Source organism: Tenrec ecaudatus, chromosome 5 (assembly GCF_050624435.1).
Source record: "Tenrec ecaudatus isolate mTenEca1 chromosome 5, mTenEca1.hap1, whole genome shotgun sequence".
In the NCBI taxonomy this organism is placed as follows: domain Eukaryota; kingdom Metazoa; phylum Chordata; class Mammalia; order Afrosoricida; family Tenrecidae; genus Tenrec; species Tenrec ecaudatus.
In genome coordinates, this window is record NC_134534.1 from 136,040,628 (window position 1) to 136,065,532 (window position 24,905).

The window sequence follows — 24,905 nt, forward strand, 5'->3', positions numbered from 1 at the left end:
TCTTGCTGTGCACATTGGCTTCTGTTGGTGTGTTTCCATTTCTCTCAGACATACTAGGCTGGGTTATAAGGTAACTGTTTAACTTTCTGAATGGCCGGCTATTATCCTAAAGAGACGACAGCTCCCATTTGACATTCCACCCAGCAAGGTGTGAAGGTTCCTATATCTCCATCCTCTCACCAACACCCTTCAGTGTCTGCTTTCCCTGTGGGTGTGGGGCGAGAGCTGTCATTCTGGCTGTGATTTGTGCCTCCTTCACAACTAATGATGCGGGGCACCTCTCCCTCTGCGTATGGTGCACTGTGCATTCTTCTCCGAGAAATAGTGGTTCAAGTCCTCAGCCCACTTTAAAGGGGATTGTTTGCTTTTTCACTATTGAGTTTAGTTTGTAAGATGAATATGCTTGGAAAAGAGACAGTTTAGGGTATTTCCCTGGCGTGGGGATTTTCTGTTCTGCAATTATCCCTGGCACTGTTTTCCTGTGTCTTTGAAACACCTTCCTTAATGGAAGAGTTTTACTTTTAAGATTATGGTAGACGTAGAAATAAAATGGATCATAGTTAACTTGGCAACTTGTCCCCAGCCCCAAATTTGTAATCCTAAACTAAGGAGAGACGTGGCAGGGCAGGAAAGATCAGTGGTTACTCTCTCAAGGGGTGTGGGTTTCAGGCTTTAGGGGCGCTTCCTCACAGTGCCAGCCGCCAGGAGCGTGGGAGAACTGGCCCTCCACTCACCCGCGAGTGTACGTTTCCAGGGCGACCTGGTAGCACAGTGTGGCCAACTGAATGTTGACTTCAAACCCACCAGCCGCTCCACAGAAGACAGGTGTGTGAAGGGTGAAGAGGGGCTCCTGCAGAGAGGGGCAGTTTCAGGAGTCCTCTGTGAGTACTTCTACGTCCTATAGGGCCCCTATGAGCCGCAGTAGAAGGGTGGGTTTGGTTCTAGGTTTTATGCATTTAGAGTTAGGCCTGATTTTTCCCTTGCGTTGTTCCTCAACTCCAAGGCAAGCCTGCCTTTGCCGACAGAGCCTTGCAGCCATAAATCACACAGAATGTGGCACTGAGGCTGTCCAAACACAGACTAGGTAATTGCTCTGGACAGGTTTACAATAGGGAGGTGTGAAGCGCTTGGTGGAGACCGGAAGATGGGGGCAGGGAAGACATACTGAACTTGGACAGCTGTGGGGTGGTGGGCTCACACTGCTAATTGAAAACTATGGCCCCAGTGCCTTTTTTTTAATGGTGACATTTTATTTTGCGTAAAAAAAGGGCAAATTTAGTGAATTATTTTTCGTGTACACAAAGTTATAATTTTAATGCTTTTCACATCCATGCTGAAAATTTGCAATTTGGTAAACATGAAAGGAACATAAATTTATCTGAAGGAATTTTTCACGCCATTATATGCATTTCATGAGAAAGTTTCAAATACTTTCTCGGCGATAAGTCGGAGTAGGAGCTGCTGGTTGCGTTAGGGATCGATTCTGAATTCCTGAAAACATACCAATTGTCCTTCCCACCCACCCCTTAGTCCTGCTCTGGATGAATTAAAAGCACTGTAGTGTGTGGGGGCATCGGGGATGGTGGGGGCAAACTTGGGTGGAGAAGGCCTATAGATACCCTATGAAAACAATTCTGCCTGCTCATCTTGAGTGTCTTCTGACTTAGGCAGACATGCTAATGGACAGATAGCTTTCCACCCAAACCAAACTCACTGCCATTCAGTCAATCCCGACCCATAGTGACTGTGATCGTTAGGATTTCTGTGCCAACATAGATCCCATAGCAACATGTGGGTGCAGGTTAGAGAAACCCCTAAGCAGTGGTTCTCAACCTATGGGTCGTGACCCCCTTGGGGTGGGGGCTGTCAAACGACCCTTTCACAGGGGTCGCCCGATTCATACCAGTAGCAAAATTACAGTTATGAAATAGCAACGAAAATAATTTCATGGTTGGGAGGTCACCACAACATGAGGAAGTGTATTAAAGGGTAGGAAGGTTGAGAACCACTGCCCTAAAAAGAAACCCACAGGGGCAGTTCTTCCCTGTCCTATATAGTTGCTGTGAGTTGGAAAGAACTCGATGCCATGCCGTTTGATTTGGTGTGGGGTGCACTTTGTAGTCTAAATCATTGGTGCATTTAGAGCCCAAGCACCTGTCTTTGTAAGCAGTTGTCTGGCTGGTAAGGAGGGAATGTTTTGGAGTCTTAAGTGAGATCCTCGGCCCTGACTGGGCTCTCTTAGGCCCTTGTGGCCTTCAGTCCTGTGCCCCCACCATTCTCTGATGTTGCTGACTGCCTGTGCTTTGCGGAGTGCCGGCTGCTGCAGGACTGGGTAGTTCTTTGACCAGACCCACCTTTCCCTCCTGCAAGGAGCACCTTTCTGGATATTTCTTCAGTAGTTATAGTCACCTCCTGCTTGTAAACACACAGGAGCAGAGATGGTCTCATCTACCTGTGTGGCCCCAGACTCCAAGCTAATTCCTGACACATAGTAGGTACATAGCAGGCACTTATGGGTGCATTAATTTCTAAGTCAAATGTAAAGGGCCATTGGTCTTAACTGCTGTTTTATTATCTAAGACAGTGTTGTCCTATGTCTCTGAAGCCTCTTCTGTTAGATACACCTGTAAGAAATCACCTTGGTTGGTCATCTTACACACCTGCCCTTTTGGTGAGCAACTCTCTTGTTTCACTGGTTTAGCTCGTGTGCCATTGAAGGGCTGGCCGCACACTTTGAAGTTGTTACTGGCTGCCATCAAGTCAGCTCCACTAGAGCCAGAGCACTGGCCAGGTCTGCACCCTCACCACCACCCCTGCCATCTGGCTGCTGGGCCAGTGCACCACATGATGGACCCCCTTTGTCCTTCCTGGGCCTCCACGTTGCCAAACATGAAGCTGTTCTTTAGAGTGAGTTCTAGGAATATATAAGAGTTCGTAAGAGACTGCTGTAATCTATGAGGTTTTCATCGGCTAATTTTCAAAAGAGGTTTGCCAGGCCTGTCTTCCTAGTGTGAGTGGAAGCTCTTCTGAAACCTGTCCACCATGGTGATCATAGCAGTGATTGTACTCTATTTGGCATACCAGTGATTTAACCAACCGGCCTCAGAGCGGCACACACGTCACACTATGACAGAAAGCACTTTGGAAGGCTGAACATTAAAGTTGTGGGGAAGGGAGATGGGAATGGTGATAGGCTTTCCCCTGGGATGTGTTGGTTAATGTGTAACATTTTAACAAGATTGATGCAGACGTTCATGTGGCCTTGCAGGTATTATGAATTCATAAAGCATTGCAGTGGGTCATCTGTTGGTAGCAAAGCCACAGCTCTGCAGCAGACGTTCCGCCTGCGGTGTTAAGCTCCGTTGGTTGAAGCAACCACCTCACACTGTTCTGCAACAGGCTGGACACAGTCACACAGTGCTGGGCAAGGACACCCTCGGTCCTTGCTGTCCCCTCCCTGGAGCACCCACAGGGTGTCTGGCTCTGCTGTAACCGCCTCTCATGGCGAAGGACAGTTATGTGGGATGAAGAAGAGGAAGAGAGCCCACAGGTGTGTTTTCTTATGTAAGTAATGCCTGACATCCAGGCAGTGTGGTATTAGGGTGGATGCTCTTCCTGCCATATCTCCTGCTCCCTCATGCCCTAGCATCTTTGGGCAGTTTGCCTGATTGGGGGAGTGCCTTAATGAGGAGGGGCCAGGTTAGAAATGGCAGCCACCTGTTACAGTAACATGCCACCCACTGTGTCCTGTCTTCCACCTTATTGGACTCGTCCCCTGCTCCATCGGAGAGGCAAAGACAAACTTAGGGCCGGGGAGGGAGGCGGGAGGAGTTGGCTCAGGCACACCTGAGAGGTGGTGGAACCCGGGCAGTGGGGTGTCTGGCTCAACAACCAACATTTTGAAGTGTCGCTGCCTTTCTCTAATGGCAGCAGAAGCCGTCGGTTAAATAAACCAGCTGTTAAGTAAGAGCAGGAACAGAAGTGTTTGCAGCACAAACAACCTTTAAAATTTCTGATTCCTGATGAATGTGAGTTGGTTTGTGAATTATTAATTTCAGGGAGAAAATATTGGCAGCTGAAGTATTGTGTGGATTGTTATGTCAGAGGAAAGAGAAAAAAACCCGACTTAACCCTCCACTGCTAACATGTTGTGCCTGGTGCCTGTCCATGCTCCTCCCACAAGCACATGTCCAACAGAGGTGGGAATGCTGGCCCTACACAGGCCGTACCTTCGTCCTGCATGTCAGCCCCATCATGTCGGTGGCAAGGAGCCTGCTGGCAAATGATGCTCCTTTCGTGGCCACGGCAAGGGTCCTGAATGTTAGTGAGGGAGGCTTTTCATGGGGATACCTGCCTAGTTGGGAAGACCTGTGTGTGCACGATCAGAAAAGCCGTGTTTCCTGAAAGGTCCTTAATGATTTCTTCTGACTCCTGCTCTGTGACCTGTGAGGGAGGAAGGCTTGAATAGGGGGAAGGGGGCAGGAGGCTGGTTCAGAGACTTGGGGCTGGCATGTCTCCCTTCGAGCCTCACATGACTTTGGATATTAGATGCTGGATTGACCCTGCAGCATGAGTCAGCCTCGCTTAGATGACTGGGCGTGGTTCTCGGGGTTCAGTTACTTTGCTGTGTGCTCGCAGCTTGGCTCATTTACAGGGCAGAAAGCATGCTTGCCCCTGGAAGGCAGTAAGCAGGTGCTTTGTCTCCCACCCCCACCGACTGGTTACCCTTGGTACGCTGCCATTTGATATTGGTGGTTCTGAAATACATTGGGCGCTTTATTCTCACACTGCTGGGATTATTGCTGACAGTGATCACGGGCCGTCGTGCAGCCAGCCTCCTGTAGGGAAATGCAGGAAAAGAAATCCGAGCTGTAAAGGAATCTCTCTTGTGGGGTTTTGAAGTGGCAAATTACGGCGAATGAGCGAACTGAAAAAGTGCCCGGTGAATACGTTGGCCTTAGATAAATATTGACACCAGCAGTGTGACCGGCCTGCCATTTGTCTCCTGCCCCCAGAAATAAAAGACCTTTCTGAGGCACACATGACCTTAGCAAACCCCCCCCTCCCCCAGGAGTGCATGCAGGTGTTCTTGGGGTCTGAGCGTGGGCGGCCATCCCTTTGTGTGCTTTGCAAGCTAAGCGACTCCGGACTGGCTCTGGATTAGTGATCAAGGTTGAGTTTGCCACCGAAGAGAGAGAGAGAAAGAGAGATGCCGTTGCCAGGACAGTTTTGCAGAGTCACGCTTGCGTGACCCTGCAGTCCAGATTTGGGATTGGCATCGCTTGGACTTACTTTGACAGCGTTTCAGGAAGGAAGGTGGCCAGGAGCAAGGCATGAGGAAAGCAGCCTGGGAACCTTTGCTGGATTGTGGGTTTTAGCTGCATAGCAGAGTACGGCCCAGTGCTGACTGTACCCTGCCTCCAAACCCACCTTTAATCCTCTGTATCTGAGGATGTGCACTGGAGCTAGGCCCACATGGAAGAGCGTTTCTGAGGCTCATTAGGGTGAGCTGTGCAGGAGCACGTCAGACTCCAGCTTCCAGGTCCTGGGCTTACTGTACAGAGGCCATCATGGGATCACGGAGTCTCTGTGCAGAGCAGACTGAGCAAAGACTTGTACAGACTCCTCAAACATCATCATGCGGTCTTTACACGGGTGTGATAGTGGGAGCTGAGGGGTGTGTTTTCATCAGATAATGTGTGTCAAGTGGCCAGGAAGTTACCCTTGTTCACGTGGCGGCTGCCTCAAAGTAAACCCATCTGAGGGTGGAACGGATTGCTGGGACTTTTGATTTCCTGGTTGATGCTCCCTGGACTGCCTGTCTCCCAGTGCCTGGAAAGGGCATGGTGTAGCTGGAAGCACGCACGGTACTTTTTAGTTTCTCCTGCAGCTGGGACTCCAGAAGTCAATCCCGATGGTCTTTGGGTAGGATTTAGGATCACCTTGACTGGTGATTGGTTTTAAAAGGAAGACTTCCATCTTTGTTACTTGGCCAAACAAAATCCTAACTCGCTGCCGCTGAGTTGGTGCAGCCTCATAGTGACCCTATGGGACAGGAGAGTTTCCCCTGGTAGTTCTCAAGACTGTTTCCGCGGGTCAAATCTTCTTTCTCCTGTGGAGCAGCTGGTGGATTGAAGTTAGCCCAGTGCATCACCTCTACACCACAAAGGCTCCTAGGTCAGCAAGGGGAATTTCCCATGAGGAGCTACTCTTCAAGACCCATCTTTTGGAAGTAAGTGACCTGGAACTGCAAACCCTGGTGACATGGGGAGGTGTGTGTGTGTTGAGAAGGTTGCGTGGGTGAAGGCCAGGTGTTGCGATCCATTCAGGCTCCTTGAGTGTAGGTGGGCATCACTTTGAGAAGGAACAACAAGTAGAATCTTGTGGCTCAGTCATTCCCACACTTCCTCAGCCATTTTCCCATCTGAGGTAGGTGTTCACGATTATAAGAGGGGGGTAGGTGGGAGGCTGGGGCGGGTCATGCACATTGTCTGAGCCTTTGGGTTTGTGACTTCAAAGAAAAGCAGCCCATGAACAGTGAGGCGCTGACATGCCCGTGATTGCTTACCCCGGACCTGAGGAGGACCTTCTCTGCCATGTCAACAGCAGAAGCCGCTGAGAAACCCTCAAAGCCCCAACCCCTGTGCCGCGGGAAACCAGTGCAGACCGCCTGCTGGGGGAGTCTGTTCCGGACATCCTAGTATTGTACGCAGAAAGAAAGTGCCTTTTGGCTTCCGCTAAGCAGTTCAGGACACACATAAACTTAAAAAAAAAAAAAAAAAAAGAGGGCCAAATGGAAACATTGACAGTATGAGATCCCAAGTCGATAAGCTAACTTATAAAGTCAGTGACTTCACTGGGTCTGCCAGAAGGCTGACCTTTTGAAAACAGCAGTGTTTTCTTTAAAACATCTAGCTACAGAGACTCATATGCCGCCTTGCAAGGCAGCAGATGAATTCTTGGAAAGATTTGGATAGATCCAAGTTTTAAAACTTCAGCTGATTTAACACTAGGGATAGGTTCTCTTGATTGTGAGGGAGCTTCGGTTTTAAGGGTAACGGGTGGGGCGTTGGGGCGGGAAACCACCAAGGCCAGCGTTTGAAGAATGGACTCCACAGGTAACGCAGAGTGCCCTGCTAAGTGTAAGTGCATCTGTACTTTCCTACGAACTTGAGGGAGCAGTGGCCTTTAGTTTCAGCCCAGGAACAATGCTGGATGCTCGCAGGCGGAGCTGAGGGGGACTTCACAGTGGAGCCGCGGGGACTGTTGGCTTCAAAGGAAGAAACTTCCCCAATGTTCCTAGCTCTAACCCAGGAAGGTAGCTGCACCCTCTGCAGTCATTTGTCCCTTAAATTCTTGTGTGTGTGGGTGGGGAGGAGAGATGCTGATAACAGTAAGGTAATAACGTGTTTGTACAGATGTATTCAAACAAACAAACTTGCTCTTCCTTCTTCCCTTAAAGCAAACAAGCATCTTATCTCAACTCCTTTGTGAGCCAGGAGTGCATTTGTGTAAGATTGCCCTTCTAAATACTTTCTTCCAAAAGAAACACACCAATCTGATCATCCCATGTCCTGACGTGAGTCACTCAGGTTTTTTTCAGCATGGCGCTGTCACGGGAGGATTTCGCGGCAGCAGCAGCATTCTGTTATATTTTTGCTGTTCAGAACACGCACAGTGGAATGGACCTCAGTTCCAGGGTTTGCTGTGTCCCTTCATAGCCGTCGGTAGCAGGCCAGCGTGCGGCCTCCCCCGCTGACTGCTATCAGCTGCTCTCTCGGGCTCGCTCCTATCTGATCTTTTGAGTTGCTGTTTGAATTTTCACTGGATTGGGTTTTTGGCTTTTTTTTTTTCTGAGAGAGGCCTTCTGACATGAGGGTTGTAACGGGAATAGAATGTCTCGTGTCTTCTGCAGCTCTAGCCCGGTCTGGACAAACATGTTTAGAATGACATGTTAATGACAGACTCAGACGGGGAAGGGGTTTTGGCATGTTTGTTCTTAATATGTAATCCTTGTCTGTTGCCCGCAGAGGAAACGATGCTCTGCTCTCAGAGAGGGGGGTTGGCTTGTGAGGAAGCAAGAGTCACTACTAGAGAATTCCCTTATCTCTTTATCCCAGTGAAATCCTTGGTTGTTCTTTCTGCCAGAGAGATGGAAGGCATGCAGTCTGGCCACCCTGACCGGTGATCAGCAGTGCTTTTAATGAAAGACCTGTGCCGAACGCAGTACTGGCCTCTTCCACAACCATGCCCCTCTCTGGGGCCTTAGGCCTGGGCACGCGTCTGCGAGGACTCTGCCTTGCTCCTGTGAAGAAACGTCTTAGTGGATTGGAAAGGGCACTGGATGGATCCTCCCAGGATGGGGCACATGGTTAATGTGCTGGGCTGCTCGCTCCAGGGCTGGAGGTTCAGGTGCACCCCAGGACACCTCAGAAGAAAGGTCGAGTGATCTGGGAAAAACAAACAAACAGCCCTTCCGAGTCTGGGGGATCCTTTGGTGCAGACACCCACAGGGTTTCTGAGAGTTGGGTTGACTCCACAGCAACTGGTTACTTAGTTACAGGTTGTACTTGTCAGTAAGGATGTGTCAAATTTTGTATGAATCAGTTTTGTTGAGTGACACGTTCTATCAAACATACTCCTGGTGTGTGTATTTTTTTTTTCATGTGAGCATTTTCATATAGCCAGAGGCATGGATTTTAAAGTTGCATTTTGCAGCGGTGGTTCCACGGGAGCAGGTCTCCTCCAGGTGAGTCTTTGTACGGGGAGAGGGAGGGGCGCCAGGGGTGCGGCCAGGAAAGGCCAGTAGTCATTGGTGACCAGAGGATGTTGGTGACCGAAACTCTTGGTGTAGGGAATGTGCTGCCCTAGGATTGCTGTTTCTTCAGCTGTTCCCATCCCTCACTTCCTGCCTCTTACTGCCCAATTTGTTGAAAGCACTATTAACCCAAACTCAGTTATAAGGTTATTGTGGGATCGGCTGGCCGGCCGGCGCAGGACCGTACAGTGTGTCGTTCTGTTGCACATGGGATGGGGCACTGTGCGATGGCACCGACATGATGGCCTCTAAAAACAGTCACATTATGAGTTGGTCTCTCTTGAGCTATATAAAAAACTCAGAAAGAAAGAAAGCTTATTGCCATTGAGTTGATTTCAACTCATAGTGAACCCTGTAGGACAGGGTAGAACTGCCCCTGTGGATTTCCCAGCTGGTTATCTCTTTATCGGAGTAGAAAGCCTTACCTTTCTCCCATGGACCACTGGTAGATTTGAACTGCTGACCTTGCAGTTAGAGACCCAGCCTGTAAGCACTATGCCACCAGGGCTCCTTTAAACGGCCACAGAAGCCTACATTTGCTGCCTCAGAAGCCTACATTTGCATGTGCCCCATTTAGGAGGTCCTCCTTCGCCAGCCTTTCTGTGTGCTGCCAGCCATGGGGCGCCTGCTCTACTGTGATTGATGAGCCTGGCTTCCCCAGAACCCCTGCTGGGGCACTAGATGGATGGGAGAGGGCACAGCTCCCTCTGTCCACCATGGTGTCCTGCTTCCTTGAGGCAAAGGTAAAGTGAGCTACTCGATGGTGCCTAAGCCTGCCTATGGGGCAGTGGTTCTCAACCTTCCTACTGCCATGATCCTTTAATACAGCTCCTCACGTTGCCGTGACCCCCAACCATAAAATTATTTTTGTTGTTACTTCGTAACTGTAATTTTGCTACTGTTAGGATCGTCATGTACATATCTGATATGTGGGAGGCATTTTTATTATTACAAGTTGAACATAAAGCATAGTGATTAATCACAAAAACAATGTCATTATAGTGAAATATTTATTTCTAATTACAAATAAATGAAATTTTGTCTTGAAGCATGGTGTAGCATGGGTAACAGTGCATGTGGGTGTATCTGCATGTGGGTGGACCCGCCTGGAGACTGATAGAGGAGCCGTGTCTCGGTTCCTAAGAGCATCGGAAATCTGTGTTTTCTGATGATCTTAGGCGACCCCTGTGAAAGGGTCGTGACCCCAGGTTTAGCACCGCTATGTAGGGGTTCCTGCTGTCAAGGTGATGAGCTTGGAGAGCCCTGTAGAGCTTCTGGAGTCTCTGAAAGGGTGGCTTCACAATACATTTTCCCAGGCGATTGTGAGGGACTCCACTTCTGACCTCTTTCTACCTGCTCCCCATTTCCAAGCACTTTTCTCATAGCTGACTCCCCACACCTAACTGGGCTGGTATAGGGGCATGAGTGGTTTGGGGGCAGGTTAGCTGGAATATCAGGCCGGGTTAGAGTGCATATTCTAAATTAACTACTTCATTAATGTAATCCTTAGTAGGGGTTAAATGCTACACTTATTGGAGTTACTTAGAGACTACTTGTGGAAAACTCATGCACCCTCCCCTCAGGCCTCATCTCCACCAGCTATGAGACAGTATATCGATAAAGAAAACTCCAAACACCTAACTCTACCTGCTCTCTGAGCAAGCCAAGATTCTGGTAGGAAGAACGGATTCTAGGATCTACTGTTTTAAGGGATCTAAGAGCCATAGCTCAAAACTCCTTACTATCGAGTTGATTCATTGTGACCTTCTGGACATGTTATCCAGAGACATCAGTCCCAGGAAAAGCACAGCGCTCTTGGTAAACGGAGGGGCAGCGAAGACCCTCGGGATGGATTGACGCAGTGACGGCAACAACGGCTCAAACACACCAGCAATTGTGTGGATGGCGCAGGACCGGCTGGCATTTTATGTGGTTCTCTTGCACTTAGATAGGGCTGCTATGAGTCAGAGCCAACTCAACGACACCAGAAAACCATGTAGAAAGCATTTGCTGACTTGCTTTTGGTGACAGTGAGTGAGTATTTGGGGCTCTTGCTGGTTTGTCTAAAACCTGAAGTAGGTGAACATGGAGTTACCTGTGCCCATGTTCATCACCTTGTTAGCGGCCCTTTAGGCCGAGCTTTATGAAGCAGTTGGCAATAGGACTTGTTAAAGGTTTGTGGAACCATTGACAGTGTGGGCCTGGACTAATCCACTTTCCCCCCTTTCTTCCCAGGAGGCTCTGACTTCCTGTGCCACATTTAATTTTTTTGGTCTTTTTTCCTACTATTGGTGGTAGTGGAGGTGGTGGTGGTGGGGGGTTCCTTTTCCTCTGACCCTCTGACTGTTCCTTGGCCAAGAGCTTGCATTTTCTGGTACACCTTTGCTATCCTAACTGTTTCACTGTGCCCTGAATGCCATCTGGACTCCTGACTGGCAAGCAGAAATGGGGCAAGAGTGTAGGGAGATGAGGTCTGTGGCGGCTGCCGGGCTTGCTGCTTTCAGGAATGCTGGCCCAGCGGTTACTCGAAGGGGAACTGAAGTCTTGGGTGTAAACACTGTTCAGTCCAGAACAAACAGAGCAGCTTCCTTGCAGCCCAGCTTTGGAACAAGAGCCACCGAGTTGTGAGTCAGCATCACCGTGCGTAAGGTGGTTATCAGCTAACAGTCCTGTGCCGTCACTTTTTGCATCTGGGGTTTCATATCACCAGTAGGCTGTGAAGTCCTTAAGGTTAGGGACTGAATCTGACCCCTTCCCAGGATGTACCCCCATCCGTGGGGATGTGTGAAATCACACGGGTGCCCTGGAGCACCTGCATTCAGGTAAAGCGTGTGTGAGTATTGGTATTCAGAGCCCTGCGGTAACTTCTGTTAACCCACCTCAAGGAGTGAATGTAGGCAGCAGCTTGCTCTGTGATCCTAGGTGGCCAGTGCGCATTTGTCCCTTCTTTTGCAACGCACGTGGCTTCTCTCCTGCAACATTTAGCATTATCTGAAACATTTTCAAACATTGAAAAAAACAGAATCATGACTGAATGAGCTTCTTATTGTGTGTGATCTTGTACTTAGTGCATAGGATGTGTTCCAGGGGCAAGCTTCATTTTGGGGGAAAATGTTGAACCTTGGCTTATTTTCAAGAAGTGGCCCCAGGTACAGCCCCTTCTCCTCAGTGGGAATGTTGTGAGGGTAAGGATGCCCGCAGAGGGATTCCGGTTCAAGATGCTGTTTTGTCATTCTTCGTGTAAGCCCTTAATGCCTATAATCTAGTGACTCACTTGTACAGTTTTTGGTTAATGAGCTAGCATTGCAGTGGAAGGGGGAAAATATTATTCTCATTAAAAATCTTATAATGTGGGCCCAGGAACATCATGTGATTTTACTAGACCTTGATACATACTTGATGTATCTATTCAGAAATTTAAAAAAATCAGAAGCGATCTAAAAAGTGTATGGGATAAAATAACTCACACAGGGTCTGTTCTTCCTCATTCCCTTTAAAATCTTGAAAGGACTGATTACATTTTCCATGATAGTCCCTAGCAGGTGATTCTCCTTTCAAAATTATTTTTTTGTTTCGTTTTACGTTTTTTGTGGGAGAGACCCTTGCAAATAGATTGGGGCTTCCACTGTCCTCCATAACCTCCCTTCTGCAAACCAGTTGTTCAGAATTGAAGCTCTGATACACTGCTCCCTCCTTTGGATTAGGGTTTTATTATTTACAATCCTTGGCTCACACAGGTTTCTTCCATGTGGATTTAGTTGACACCTCATGTTTTACTACGTGGGTGCGTGTGATTCTCTTCGAATGGGGGACAAAGAGCAGCTCTGGGTCAGTAGGGACAAAAGGGTAGCTCTGGGCCAGTAGGGACAGTAGATGGCCATACACTTTTCTCTCCTGCTGTCTCATTCAACAAATAAGAAGGACACTAAAAATTTTGTGGAAAGTTCCATTGTCAATTCCACAAACTTTCTGAAACTCCCTCATTGTCTGGAAGTGTGTAGTATGTGAAATACTGTGCTATGAAGCAGTCCCTGCAGGGTTGAGGAGTAATGGGAAATAGGCCAGACTGGAATAGGACTGAGCCCTGGTGGTGTAGTGATTTTGCATTGGACTGCAAGGTCAACAGTTTGAAACCACCAGCCGCTCCTTAGGGAAAACAATGGGCACTCAACTCTCATAAAGAGTTACAGTCTTGGAAAATCACAGGGGCCATTATAAGAGGGGTAACTCCCAACCCCCTGAAATTCCCCACCCCTTTTCCAGCGATATATTAATTTTTTTTATAAAACAATCATATCACCTTCAAAGTACCATCCATTACACTTACACATTTGTCAAAACTGCGATTCCATTCTTGGAAACATTTTTCAAAGTCATCTGTTTGGATGGTGGGCAGCACATCCTCCCTTGGTTTTTTCTTCCCCTCTTCTAGTGGTCAAATTGCTGTCGTTGCATGTCCCTCTTTATTCGCGGACACAAAAAGAAGTCCCAGGGAGCGAGGGCAGGTGAGTAAGGTTTGTAGGGCAAGAGACACATGCTGTTTATTTAGCCAAACTGGTGCACTGAGATGGCTGCATGAGCAAGTGCATTGTCGTGGTGGTAAAAGCATTCCCCTATTTGCAAGGAGTCAGGCCTTTTTTTGTCACACACTGTTATGCAATCTTTTTGCAACCTCTAAATAGAAAGCTTGATGAACAGTCTGTCCTGGTGGAATGAACTCCAAATGCACTATCCCCCCCCCCCCTCACATCAAAAAACAAACAAATGAGCATCGTCTTGTTCTGTGATTTCACTTGAGTTTTTTTTGGGCGAGGCGACAATGGCATTTTCCTCTAGCTTGATTGATGTTTCTTTTGGGATCATAAGAACAGTACCATGCCTTGTCACACAATGGCCTTGGGAAAAACTCTGTGACTCTTTGTAGCTTTTCTTTCCAAGCATGGCATTCTTCCACTCCACACTTTTTGCTGGTCAGTCAGACCCAAGGCACACATTTCACAGTGACTCGTCTCGTTCCCAAATCTTCCATTAAAATTCACTGAACCGAGCTCCATGATAGTCCAGATAACGCCCCAAGTCTTCAATGGTCCGTTGTCGGTCTTTGAGCTCAAGTGCATGAACTTTGTCAACATTTTTGTCCATTCGGGAAGTTGACAGACATTCAGAACAAAGTTGGTCATCAATCGACATTTCACCTTCGTTGAAATGAGAAAACCGCTTGTCTGCTTGAGTTTTTCCCACAGTGCTGCTCCTGTAAGCTGTGTTCAACATCACAACAGTTTCTGCGGCATTTCTCCCCAAGCAGGAAACGTTTCACAAGTGCATACTGTTCTTTTAAATCAGCCATCATAAGAAACAAGGTTTGAGTGAAACTTCTTTTACGAAAAATTTTACTGTGACCAGAGGGAACCTTCCCAGGCGACCCCGCTGGGTGACGTAACTCAGAATGAGGGCTTGATGCTTGCCTATGGGGAACTGCTCCACCCAGCAGGGCTCATTTCTTTCCTTTTCGGGGTGGGGTGTTATTAACCCTCCTGTTCTGCCCTATCGCATCGTCAAGTGTCTGCATCAACTCGATGGCAGTGAGTTTGGTTTTGGAATATAGAAACCGCACATTGAAAGCTTGTCACGGATTCACTTGGAATGATTATTCATACCAATGTTTATAGACCCATGTGTCTGACACTCTCCGCAGAGATTTTGCTTGTATGGTCAATGGTCAGTGGGCCGTGCTTGCTTTGGGGATGAAACGCTGATTGAGTTTATAAGGACATTGGATTATTTCTCCTTACTCAGAAATAAATGGAACTTTTTATCGCTCAACTTCTAAGGAGTCAATGCATTATTGTTAGCCAGCATGAAGTTGGCCATGTTTGTGATCGGCGGCTCGGTTGTAATCCAGGAGGATGCTTGTTCCGATGAGCTAAATACTGATTAGACCTATAGAATTACGCTCGGGGCAGTTTTTTATTACGATGCTCTCCCTTGTGTGAATGGGGCTTTCATCAAGGGTTGTGCTTTTTGGGGGATGGCTAACAACTTTGCTTTAAACATTTTGTTTTCTTTTAAATCCGTTTATTTGGTAAGGGACATGGGATTTCTACTGCTGATTTACTCAGCATTTTAGACCCAGCGCAACGCAATAGAAATTTCTTCAGTGATGGAACCATTCTCTCTCTGCTTTGTGCAGCTTGGCCTCCACGAGCCATTACAACTGTTGGGAACTGACAGTGGCCCAGACGGAGGGACTGGATGAACCCCATCCACCAGTGTCTTCCTGTGCAGTTCAGTGACATGAATTACAGTCTGGAGTTGTGCAACCACTCTCCCCCCATTAAAATGAACTCCCTGGCGTTAGGTTCCTAACCAATATTTCCAGTCAGTTAATCTGGCCCCTTGCAGGTAGCTCTTCAAAGATAACAGTGCCCAAGGCAAGCAGCCACCCTTACTTACTAGTCTAATGAAGGATTGCGTTCTGATGGCAACGTAAGTAGCAACATGGCCAGTGGCGGCTCTATTGGACCGCAGGGCTGTAGATACTGCGGAGGATTTCTCAACCTCTGAAGATTTAGCTCTTCTAATACTTTGGGATCAGGGTAAGTCGGGGGCTGGGGGGGGGCGGTTGTGGATATCCCCGGAAAAAAATACTTAGCGAGCAGACAGTGAAGCAGCTTGCTTTTTCACACTTGCTGGGTAAAACCTGAGCTCTCTGCGGAGGTGCCCGTTGTGTGCCCTGCAGACTGTGGGCCGCACGGTTATCTTTCAGCAGATTAACTGAAAGCTTATCTATGGCAGGGCTCAATTGTTCCATGATCTGCACACCCTTTGTGCAAGAACAGGGAAAATTTGTGTTATGACAATGGCTGACAGAATGTTTAGTGAAAGCTGCCATTGGCAGTAACTAAACTCCCTTCGCTTTCTTCCCCTCCCCTCGTTGCTACTGAAAGGTGCAGAAATGCCTTTGACAGCACCTGCCTCCTGCCAGAGAAATTGCTTTGACAGGAGAATCTGAAACCTTCAACAGAAGAGAAATTCAGATGTTGGGCCTGGGGAGGGCCGGTCACGTTTGTAGAAATAAGTGAGATGCTTTAGATTTGTTTGCACATCAGCTGCCACCTGAAAGAGGCCTCATTAGGGCCTTCCCACTGATTAACTCTTTCTTGGATGGTTCTGGGGGCGTGGGGCGAGAAGTCATGTGCCCTGCAGAGCTGGGAAAGAGATGAGTGTTGTCAGTGAGCATCACAGGGGGGTGGGTGTTGAAAAGGCGTGCTGGGCGTTTGTTGTTCTGAAATGGGTGAACAGGAAAATATCTGAGGATTTCTTAGTCCATGTACGGTTAATATAAGTATTTACTGTGTATCACCTAAATTCTAGGAGGCTTCACAACAGTCATGGAAGAGTCCCACTTTTCCATTGACTTTCAGAAGCCCCTTTGTCTGTGTGTATTTGTGACATAGCCTATTCATATAGTAAACACCTTCTCCATTTCTCCTGGGAGAGAAAACCATTGCGCCTCAGCAGCATGTCACAGGGCTTGGTTTCTCTTAAGGCAGCTCTCTGTCCTGAAGTCCGTTGTTCTGAGCTTCTGACCCAGACTGTCCTCACTTGGCATTGGTAATGGGTACTGAGGGTGGGAAATTCCACCTTATAAACACCCTACTGGTCGTCATTTGCTTGTACACTGTTTCTCTGGTTTGATGGGAAGTAGAAAAGCCACTAACTCCGTGGGGCTTACATTCCAATTCAGAAATGTCTTTTTTTCCTGTGCTGTTTGCTGGACTCTCAGTAAGTTCTGATATTGCTCATGAAGACCCTTTCTCAAGTAGTTGTCCAGGTGACTCTAACTCATGCCTTCCCCCCGCCCCCCCCAAAACATACCATGTCAGAGTGGAACTGAGCCCCCCCCACACCCCACTAATCCCCCACCCCACCCCAACACACACCCACCACTGAGCTCCATGGGGCTTTCAGTGGTTGATATTTGAAAGTAGATCACCAGACTTTTCTTTTGAGGCTCCTCTGGGTGGACTTGAACCTTAAAACTTTGATTAGTAACTGAGCACAGATTTAAAAAAAGAATTTTTGCTGCTTTTAAAAGTACATTTAAATTTATTCTGGTCTTGGGATAAACCAGGCCCCCGGGGTTTCCTGGTTATTCTGCACATTTTACATCATGACATTCCCTGGTCAGTCTTGGTCAGTTGCTGGTGGAATGGGAAAAGAGGCAAGTGATTTCCTTCTGGCATTTCAGAGTGTCGGAGCTTCAGCGCCAGTCTTGGGCCACGCTTCCCAGCCGGAAACGACCTTTGAACCCACTAGCCTCAAGAGTCAGTAGCCTAGATCAGGGTTGGAAAGCTGGCACTTCCTTGGACCACATGTTTTGCTTAGCTCACCAAGAGTTACTTGTGGGGGAAAAAAAATAAAAAGAATTTGGAAGACTTCCTATAGGAGTCGGAAGGTGACTTCGCTTGCAAAGAGGATGGGTCTTCACTGGTGCTCTTGCTTTGGGAGCCAGTGTGCATCTGGGCAGGTGCGTGGGCAGGTGGGCACCATTGCATTGCCCTCATCACACACCTGACCGGGTGCCCATTCTTCTTACTGGTCTGCCCTTCTGGTGTCTTTTCGGCTGTCTCCTCCAGCTCAGCCACGCCCATTGCTGCGATAATGGGATTTACAGTCATTGTAAACCCAGAGGAAGCAATTTCCTTACCCCACCTCCCCTCCAATTTTCCCATGCGTGCTAATGTGCCAAAGCGGGAAGAAAACCACCTCGCAGTAGGTGGATCTTCCCTCTCAGGTCTAGCCTGCTGATTTCCATGCACTCATTAATAAATGCCCCCAAGCACAGACAAGCTCACACTTGACTTCAGTATGTGGTTTTAAAAAAATTACCACCTTCAATCTTTATAGTAATATAATCTCTGGACAAATTGCTTTTAATTCAGGCTGTGCCATGAACACAGATGTACCATTAGTTTCGAGTGCAGCTGACTTTTATTTAGACAAATGTCTTTCAGTTCATAGGGAAACGGCTCTCAGCTCCAGGCTAGTATTGATTGAGATGTCTCCGGAGTAAAGTTTAAAAGAAAATTGCCACTCTTATGTGACACAGGGCCTATTAGAGACGGACTTTAAACTCATGATTAGTAAAACAGTTAATTGGCAGTAATGTACAATGGGATTAACAGCTGCAATGAAACTTGTTAACCTCGCCAGCTAGCCCGGGGCTGCTGTACTTCGGTAGCAAGAAATAAGGTGCTGTGTACAGTAAGCGGTGAGGGCCTGTCTGCCTGCGTTTGTTCCAGAGGCAGTCAGCTGGTCTGAGAATCTTAAGCTGTGGAGATCTTTCTTCCCGGTACCTCCAGTCTGCCTGTGAGGGGGCAGATCCGTGGCTGAGAATGAGGAGGATGCTGCTCCTTCCCATGGAGATGTAAGCTGTTACCCTGGAAGGCTGCTCCCTTGGCGAGGCTCTTCCTGCCTCTGGCACCGCATCCATTGATGGTGACTCCTCCCTGTGTTTGGTGGTGGTGGGAATACAGCGTCCGTTCAATCCAGAACTGCCTCCACAGTCATCCACTCAGCGTTTAGTCTGAGGGCCTCCTTTAGGTTAGGTTTCCAGCCTCTCGTGCCATGATTGACACCAGGGTGTGTGTGGTCAGAGCCATGTGGCTGCCATCTTGTGCCTTGCCGGTGTTTAGCAGCATCCTTGCCCCCTGCCCACTGGGTGCCATTAGCACGCCCACCCCTCATCCCTGGCTGAGCCCAGCTGGTTTAGGCAGTAACGGTCCGCCTGTTCCTTTGCCACTGCTTTAGTAAAGCACTAATTTCACAAACGCCAGCCTTGGACTCGATCCCGTGCAAAACGTGCAGATGAGGCTGCTCGCTGCAGGATACCTTTAAGGTTCTACGTGGTGAAGTGGTATCGATTGAAATGCATGCTGCTTCAGCCAGAGAGTGGGGTTTCCACTCTCCCCGCGTTGCTTTGGTGACTGGCTGTCTGCTGGATGTAAGCAGGGTCTCTACCTCATTATCAGGAACGTTATTAAAAACGCCAGAGGGCAGGAACAGTTCTGTGGGAGAGCCGCTTTGGGGGTTGGGGCCGTGTAGGGAGGACTCTTGACTTTAGCGAAATGCCAAGTGTTGATTTAATTGTTTTTCTCTGTTTCTCTCTCTTGTTTTACCAGAAACCTGAGTTACAACAAACTTTCGGAGATCGACCCTGCTGATTTTGTGGACTTTCCAAATCTCCGGGAAGTGTGAGTGCTTCCCCCGAACCCTAGGGGAGGGATGTGGGCTGGGGATGGGGTGGGCAGTGTCACTGCGCACTGTGGCAGTGTTGGGGGGAGCACAGCCACGTCCAGTCCACAGCAAACATACGCACTCCCCACCCCCACTCTGTAGCCTGCTCTTTTCCCAGACAGGCAGTAAAGAGTTACAACCCTGTTACAATGGAGCTCAGGTTCCCAAACGTACCGTATACACCGACCCAAATATCAGCCGAGGCACCCACATTTTACCACAAAAACACCATTAAAAATGTGCTGAAAAATTGGCTTTTACAGGAGTGTTTACGGTATTTAGCCTACCACCTCCACCTCCTTTTTAGAAAGAAATAAAATAAAAAGATGACTTGGTAACCCCCCCCCCCCGTAATTAAAATCTCTTGTGCTGTAGCCCATAATCCGGGGGGAAGTGCAGGTATCTGCTTTTGCAGCTCCCTACCCCACCCCATCATCCCAGCGTTCCCCAAAGCTTGGTATTGTCCACCTTGGGAAACACCGGAACCCCCAGGTTCTTGATGGGGGTGTAGGACAAGCCTCTCCTTCCAAGGCCCCTGGGCTGTGCTTCCTGCAGTTCCCAGGGAGGGAGGAGAGCGGCTCCTGAGCAGTGGTTTAGGCTGCAAGACCCCCTTCTCTCCTCAGGTGTGCAGACCGGACAGTGGAAGGTACCTTTTACCTCCCTACCTTGTCAAAGCCCGGTAACCTCTTACAGCTTTGGGAAGCTCTTGGCTTGACCTGCCTCTTGGTTTGCTCTGTAAATTGGGCCAAAGTCTTCTGTTTTCTCTGAATGTAAAGTGTTCTACCTTTAATATGGCTGTCAGATTATCAGAAGTTTAATCTTCCTAGGGTCTTTATAGAACCGTTGGTTAGAAGCCAGGTCTAGCCACTGTAGAAAGTCTAGAAGCTCTAGGAATGTATAAAAACCAATTAAAGTAGCCGATGTCATCACCCAGACATAATCATTATGAACACATAGTGAACAGTATGAGGGAGCTTCAAAAATTTCATGGAAAAATGGAATTAGTTCATGGGATTTTTCCAGAAACTTTTTTGAAGCCCTGTGTACATGAGTGGTCGTGTGTGTCTGTGTTTATGTACACTTAATTTGGGGATCAAAATGTCTATAATGTGGTCTTGTCTCCTTTTTTAATATTTTGAACACTTTATTATGCACTTCGATTTTCCCATAGCCTATTTCATGTCTTTGTAAAACTGCTCCATAGGGATATTCTACACTTTATCTACTCATCCCTCCTTGGTAGTTATTTTTATGAACATTAATACAAAAGTGCTTTCTACCTTTTTATTATGACGAATAACATGACAAACTGTTAAGAACATTCTTCTGGTCCCATTTTTGATGATTTGTCCTAAAAAAATATTTCACAAAGTCAGTACAAGTTGTAACGTGCCTGCTTTCCCTACCTCCGTCTACAAATTCTTGATTTGGCTTTTACGATGTGTGTTAAAAATAGGCTTACAATTCCAAAGTTAAAAGAACCTCAGAGTTGGAAGTGGCTTTGGAAATACTTTGTCCAGTGACCTCATTTTCCCAAAGGGTCAACTGACCAGTGGAGGGGGAAGGCAAGTCTGAAGATGGTCCCCACCCAGGATGCCAGACTTGGGGTCCCACCAGGGAGGGAGGCCAAGTTCATAACTGGGTGTTTTCCCGGTCTGGACTTGGCTCTAGGGCTTGCGGTTGGAATAGCCCATCTGTATGTGTGGAAGTCTCAAGACAGAGCGCTTTCCTTTGCAGCTGGACAGAATGAGGCTTGGGGTGTTTCTGCTGTCACTCAAGTGCCCACCAGCATTTGTTTCAGTACCTACCGTGAACAACAGACAGAAGAGCGGGGCCAGGGTGATGTGGGTGAGGCACTGGTCTAGGGTGTAGAGTTTAGACAAATACCTCAATGCGATAGTTAAAAAAAATTGAAGTAAATGCAAAAAAAAATTCCATGATGTGAAACAAAAATTTAAAGAAAGAATGTTACTTTTCTTCTGCTTCAGGCACCAGGATGGCTTAGTGTAGGAACAGGGCCAATCCTGTTTTTATCTGAAAATGTAATCCTTTGTTCATCCTGGACTTTGAATAAAAGCTTGGTTTGTTTGTTTTTTAATCAAACACTATCTTAGCTACTGGTGCTTTGGGGCAGCTTTCTTAAATTTCGTGCTCCCAGCTCGCCCATCAGACTCATCTCTTCTAGTCCAGGTTCTAGTCGTGGTTCCAGACAAGTACGACTTCCTGGAAGGTGCTTCCATGTTAAAGGGAAACCCGACAGGGTGATACAAAGGCTTTGCCCCCTTTCTTTTACAGTGGGGAGAACTTAGGGTGCCCACGCAGGTGACAGTTGAGCGGATGGGAATACAATGAAGGGAGGACTTCCCAGTCTAGAGGCTTCAAGAAAGCCCTGGACTAGGGCTGGTGTGCCTTGAGTGAATGGAGGGCTGGGCCGCGTGGGATGATGGGTATGTCCAGTCTCAGGAGCCCCTCTCAAGTGCGCATCGGAGGCCCTGTGGTGGTCTTGGTCGCCAGGCAGACGTTTTCCTTTCATTTGCTTGCTACATTCATCTCCAGCTTTCCGTTCCGTTCTCATCAATGCTATTTGGAGCTGGTGCTCCAGCCAGAACATGATTTCAACCCGCCCTTAGGCCTGCTGGTTGTGAACCTTAACATTTTGTTTATTGATTCACCTCTATATTTGTCCTTAACAACTCTTGGGTGATCAAAGCAGCATTGTGCAGACCCTCACTGTAGGCTAGAACCGCTCGTTCTACTGTACAGGGGAGGCACCTGCAGTTTAGTCAGAGGGTTAACTCAACGTGGGCACTGTCACATGGCGGAGATGAGAGTTGACAGCAAACCTGCCCAATGACAAAGCCTGTCCGTAACTGGAGGCTGCATTACCTTAAATTCCATATGCCTCATCTTACCCCCAACGGTGATGATTCCAGAAGAGTGAAAGCACGGCTGTGTATCTTCTTCCTCCCCAGTACACTCTCCAAACCTCCCCAAATCCACCCCACCTTTCAGGCCTGGCCTTCCCTCACCTGTTGCTTTTTCTCCCTCCATCCAGCCGTTGCTGCACTGACAGGCTGCACTGACAGGCGGCATCATTCACTTAGCCCCACGAGTTCTCCTATTTCCTCCTGCAGCGCACCCATGAGGATCCACAGTCCGCTGGGGATTGCACTGTGTACTATATTCTTCATCACCCTTGTTTGGTTCCGGCTGTGGAGGAAACCAAGGCATCAGGTTTGGTTAGAATCACAGGGCTCAGAAATGGTAGTGATCTGTGCCCACCCCCCCACTCCCGCCCCATGGCAGCACTGTTTTCCCAGTATAAGGATTACAAAGGTGTAGATCGAATTTCACATCTCTGTATCCTAGTGAAGTGAGAAAAACACAGGTTGGAGCCATGGTCCTCCCTTGTAGTGGGCCTTCGTTCTCCCAAGCTCTGTCTCTGAGTCTTTTCTCCTATGTCCGGGGTCCTCCTCCAAACCCAGTGTCTAGAATGGTAAGACAGGTAAAAGGCAAGGCAGATTTTCAAGCCACATAGGACAGTTAGCAGTTGACTTCTGAGCCATGGCTCAGTATATGGCTCGTGTGTTCCTTGCAGTTGATTGGACGTTCCTTCAGAACAAAACAGAGTGTAAAGTCCTTTTTTTGTGTTTCTTTTTGTGAAAAAAGGGCAAAAGATGGGTGGGTTTTCTGGGGCTACTAGGGGAGGGAATAGTCCCAGCCACCATTAAGGAGTTACGCTACTGAAGTTTTCTGAAAACATAGCGGCCGTAAGATGCTTAAAATGTAACTTTGATTACAGAAAGAGAAAGGGGTCAGGTAAGATGACTCCATGCAAAACTGGCGCCTGTTTATAAATGACAATAAACGACTAATTATGCCCTTAAACATGTATTTACCTCCTCTGTACTTGTGGTCTCTCCTAAAAACCGCATTTGATAGCCCTCTGTTAGAGTTATAAGGGAGGTCATCTGAGGGAGCTTCAGAAAGTGCATGGACAAAATGGAATGAAAAGATAATGGAATTCTTTGAAGCCCCTTCAAAGATAAGTGCTTAGGGCCCACTAGGTGCAGTGGACCCTTCTAATGCTCCTGCATTCAGAACTGCACAGCCCACCAACTGCGTGTGTGTGATTAAGAAACCTGGGCTTTTGTCAACGTGACCGCCTCCATTCCCTAGTGCCATACCCTGTCCCGTGTGGGGGATAAAAACAAAAAACTCATTGCCATCGAGTAGATGCCAACTCATAGTGACCCTACAGGACAGGGTAGAACTGCCCCTGTGAGTTTCCAAGGCTGTACCTCTTTATGGGAGTAGAAAGCCACCCTGTCTCCTGAGGAGAGGCTGGTGGTTTTGAACTGCTGACCTTGCATCTTGCATCCCAGCGCGTAACCATTAGGCTACCAGCAGTCCTCTGTGTCCTCTGGGATGGGTGAGGTGAATTCCTCGATTCCCAAAGCACTGGAACATCTTACTAGTGGTGAGCCAGACCTTTTCCTAAGGGGCTTCTGATAAGCTGTGGAGGCAGAAAAATGCTGTCAGAACTGTAGATGTTGAAGAAAACTCCAAAGATAGCTCACAGCCATTGAGTTGAGAACCCAGTAGGACAGAGTAGACCTGCTCCTGTGTCTTTCTAAGACTGTAACTGTCAATGGGAGTAGAAAGCCTCGTATTTCTCCCCGAGGGAATGGTGGTTTCAAACTGCCGGCCTTGTGGTTAGCATGACCGCTACATCACCGGGGCTCCTCCTTGAAAAGTGAGCAGGAAGAAACAATGACTCCACAGTTGACAAACAGCGACTTCCCATGGACCGGGCTCGAATGTTTCCCAGGAACGGTGAGTTGAAAGCTCCAGCCAGCGGCCAACGGTGGTGTAGGAGGGCCCTGAACCACACAGCATCACAGCCAGTTGGAAAGAGAGTGCCAGCCCTCGGAGGCCCCTGCAGGACACAAGGACATTTGTGCAGCTGCCCACTGCTCTGAGGAATGCCCACCAGTGCCTGCCTTCAGTGGGGAGGCCTAGACAGGAGGGGCTGCTCTACTAAGAGCGGGCTATTTATATGGCCCTCTTTAAAACGGATCGGGTGACCGTGGCCCGCCCTGCGAGCACTTGGGGTGGGTGCTCTGGGCTTTCCAGGGGCAGTGACCTAAAGTGTTGTTCAGAGCAGTGAGTGAGGAAGGCCTCCGTGTGCTCTATCCATAGGTGTTCATGGGACCTCTGTGTGGTGTGTGTGTGTGTGTGTGTGTGTGCGAGAGAGAGAGAGAGAGAGAGAGAGAGAGAGAGAGAAGTGGGGGATGGGGGCAGTGATAGTATCCCTAGGGAAAAAGTGAAATAACGAAGGGAATGAAGGTGAAATAAGGAAGTGATGTCATTTTAAGTCCATATGACCAGCTGTGCAGTCCCTGCTCTGCTGGTCGGTAACTGTGCCTCAGTTTCTTCTTCAAGGAAGGCAAGGATGATAATCTTGGGTGGTGCTGTGGGTCTGGGTTGCTGGGTCCCACCAGCTGCTTCATGAGAGAAAGAGGAGGCAGTTTGTTCCGATAGATATTTACAGCCTTAGAAACCTTGTAGTGTCTTCATGAGCCAGGATCAACTCCAGGGGGCTTGGGGTGCAAATCTCTGAATTACCATTGTGTGTAAAGCATGTAGCACAGTCTGGCAGAGTAAGTGCTGGGCCTTATTTATGTCATTGTTTAATATAGTTAAAATTACTGTGTTCCATGTCACTAAACTGAAATAGCTACCTAGCCATCTGGCATCGGCACTGTAGATCATAAAGTCTCGCCAA

General features: G+C 48.1%; 1 protein-coding gene across 1 annotated transcript in view; it reads left to right on the top strand.

Moving 5' to 3' along the window:
• The window catches only part of LRIG1 (leucine rich repeats and immunoglobulin like domains 1), a 104,052-nt gene that overhangs the window by 24,653 nt on the left and 54,494 nt on the right, over positions 1 to 24,905 (top strand). The window contains exon 2 of the mRNA XM_075549912.1: positions 19,003 to 19,074. Coding sequence (XP_075406027.1) covers positions 19,003 to 19,074 — 72 coding nt within the window. The remainder of the gene's footprint in view (positions 1 to 19,002; positions 19,075 to 24,905) is intronic.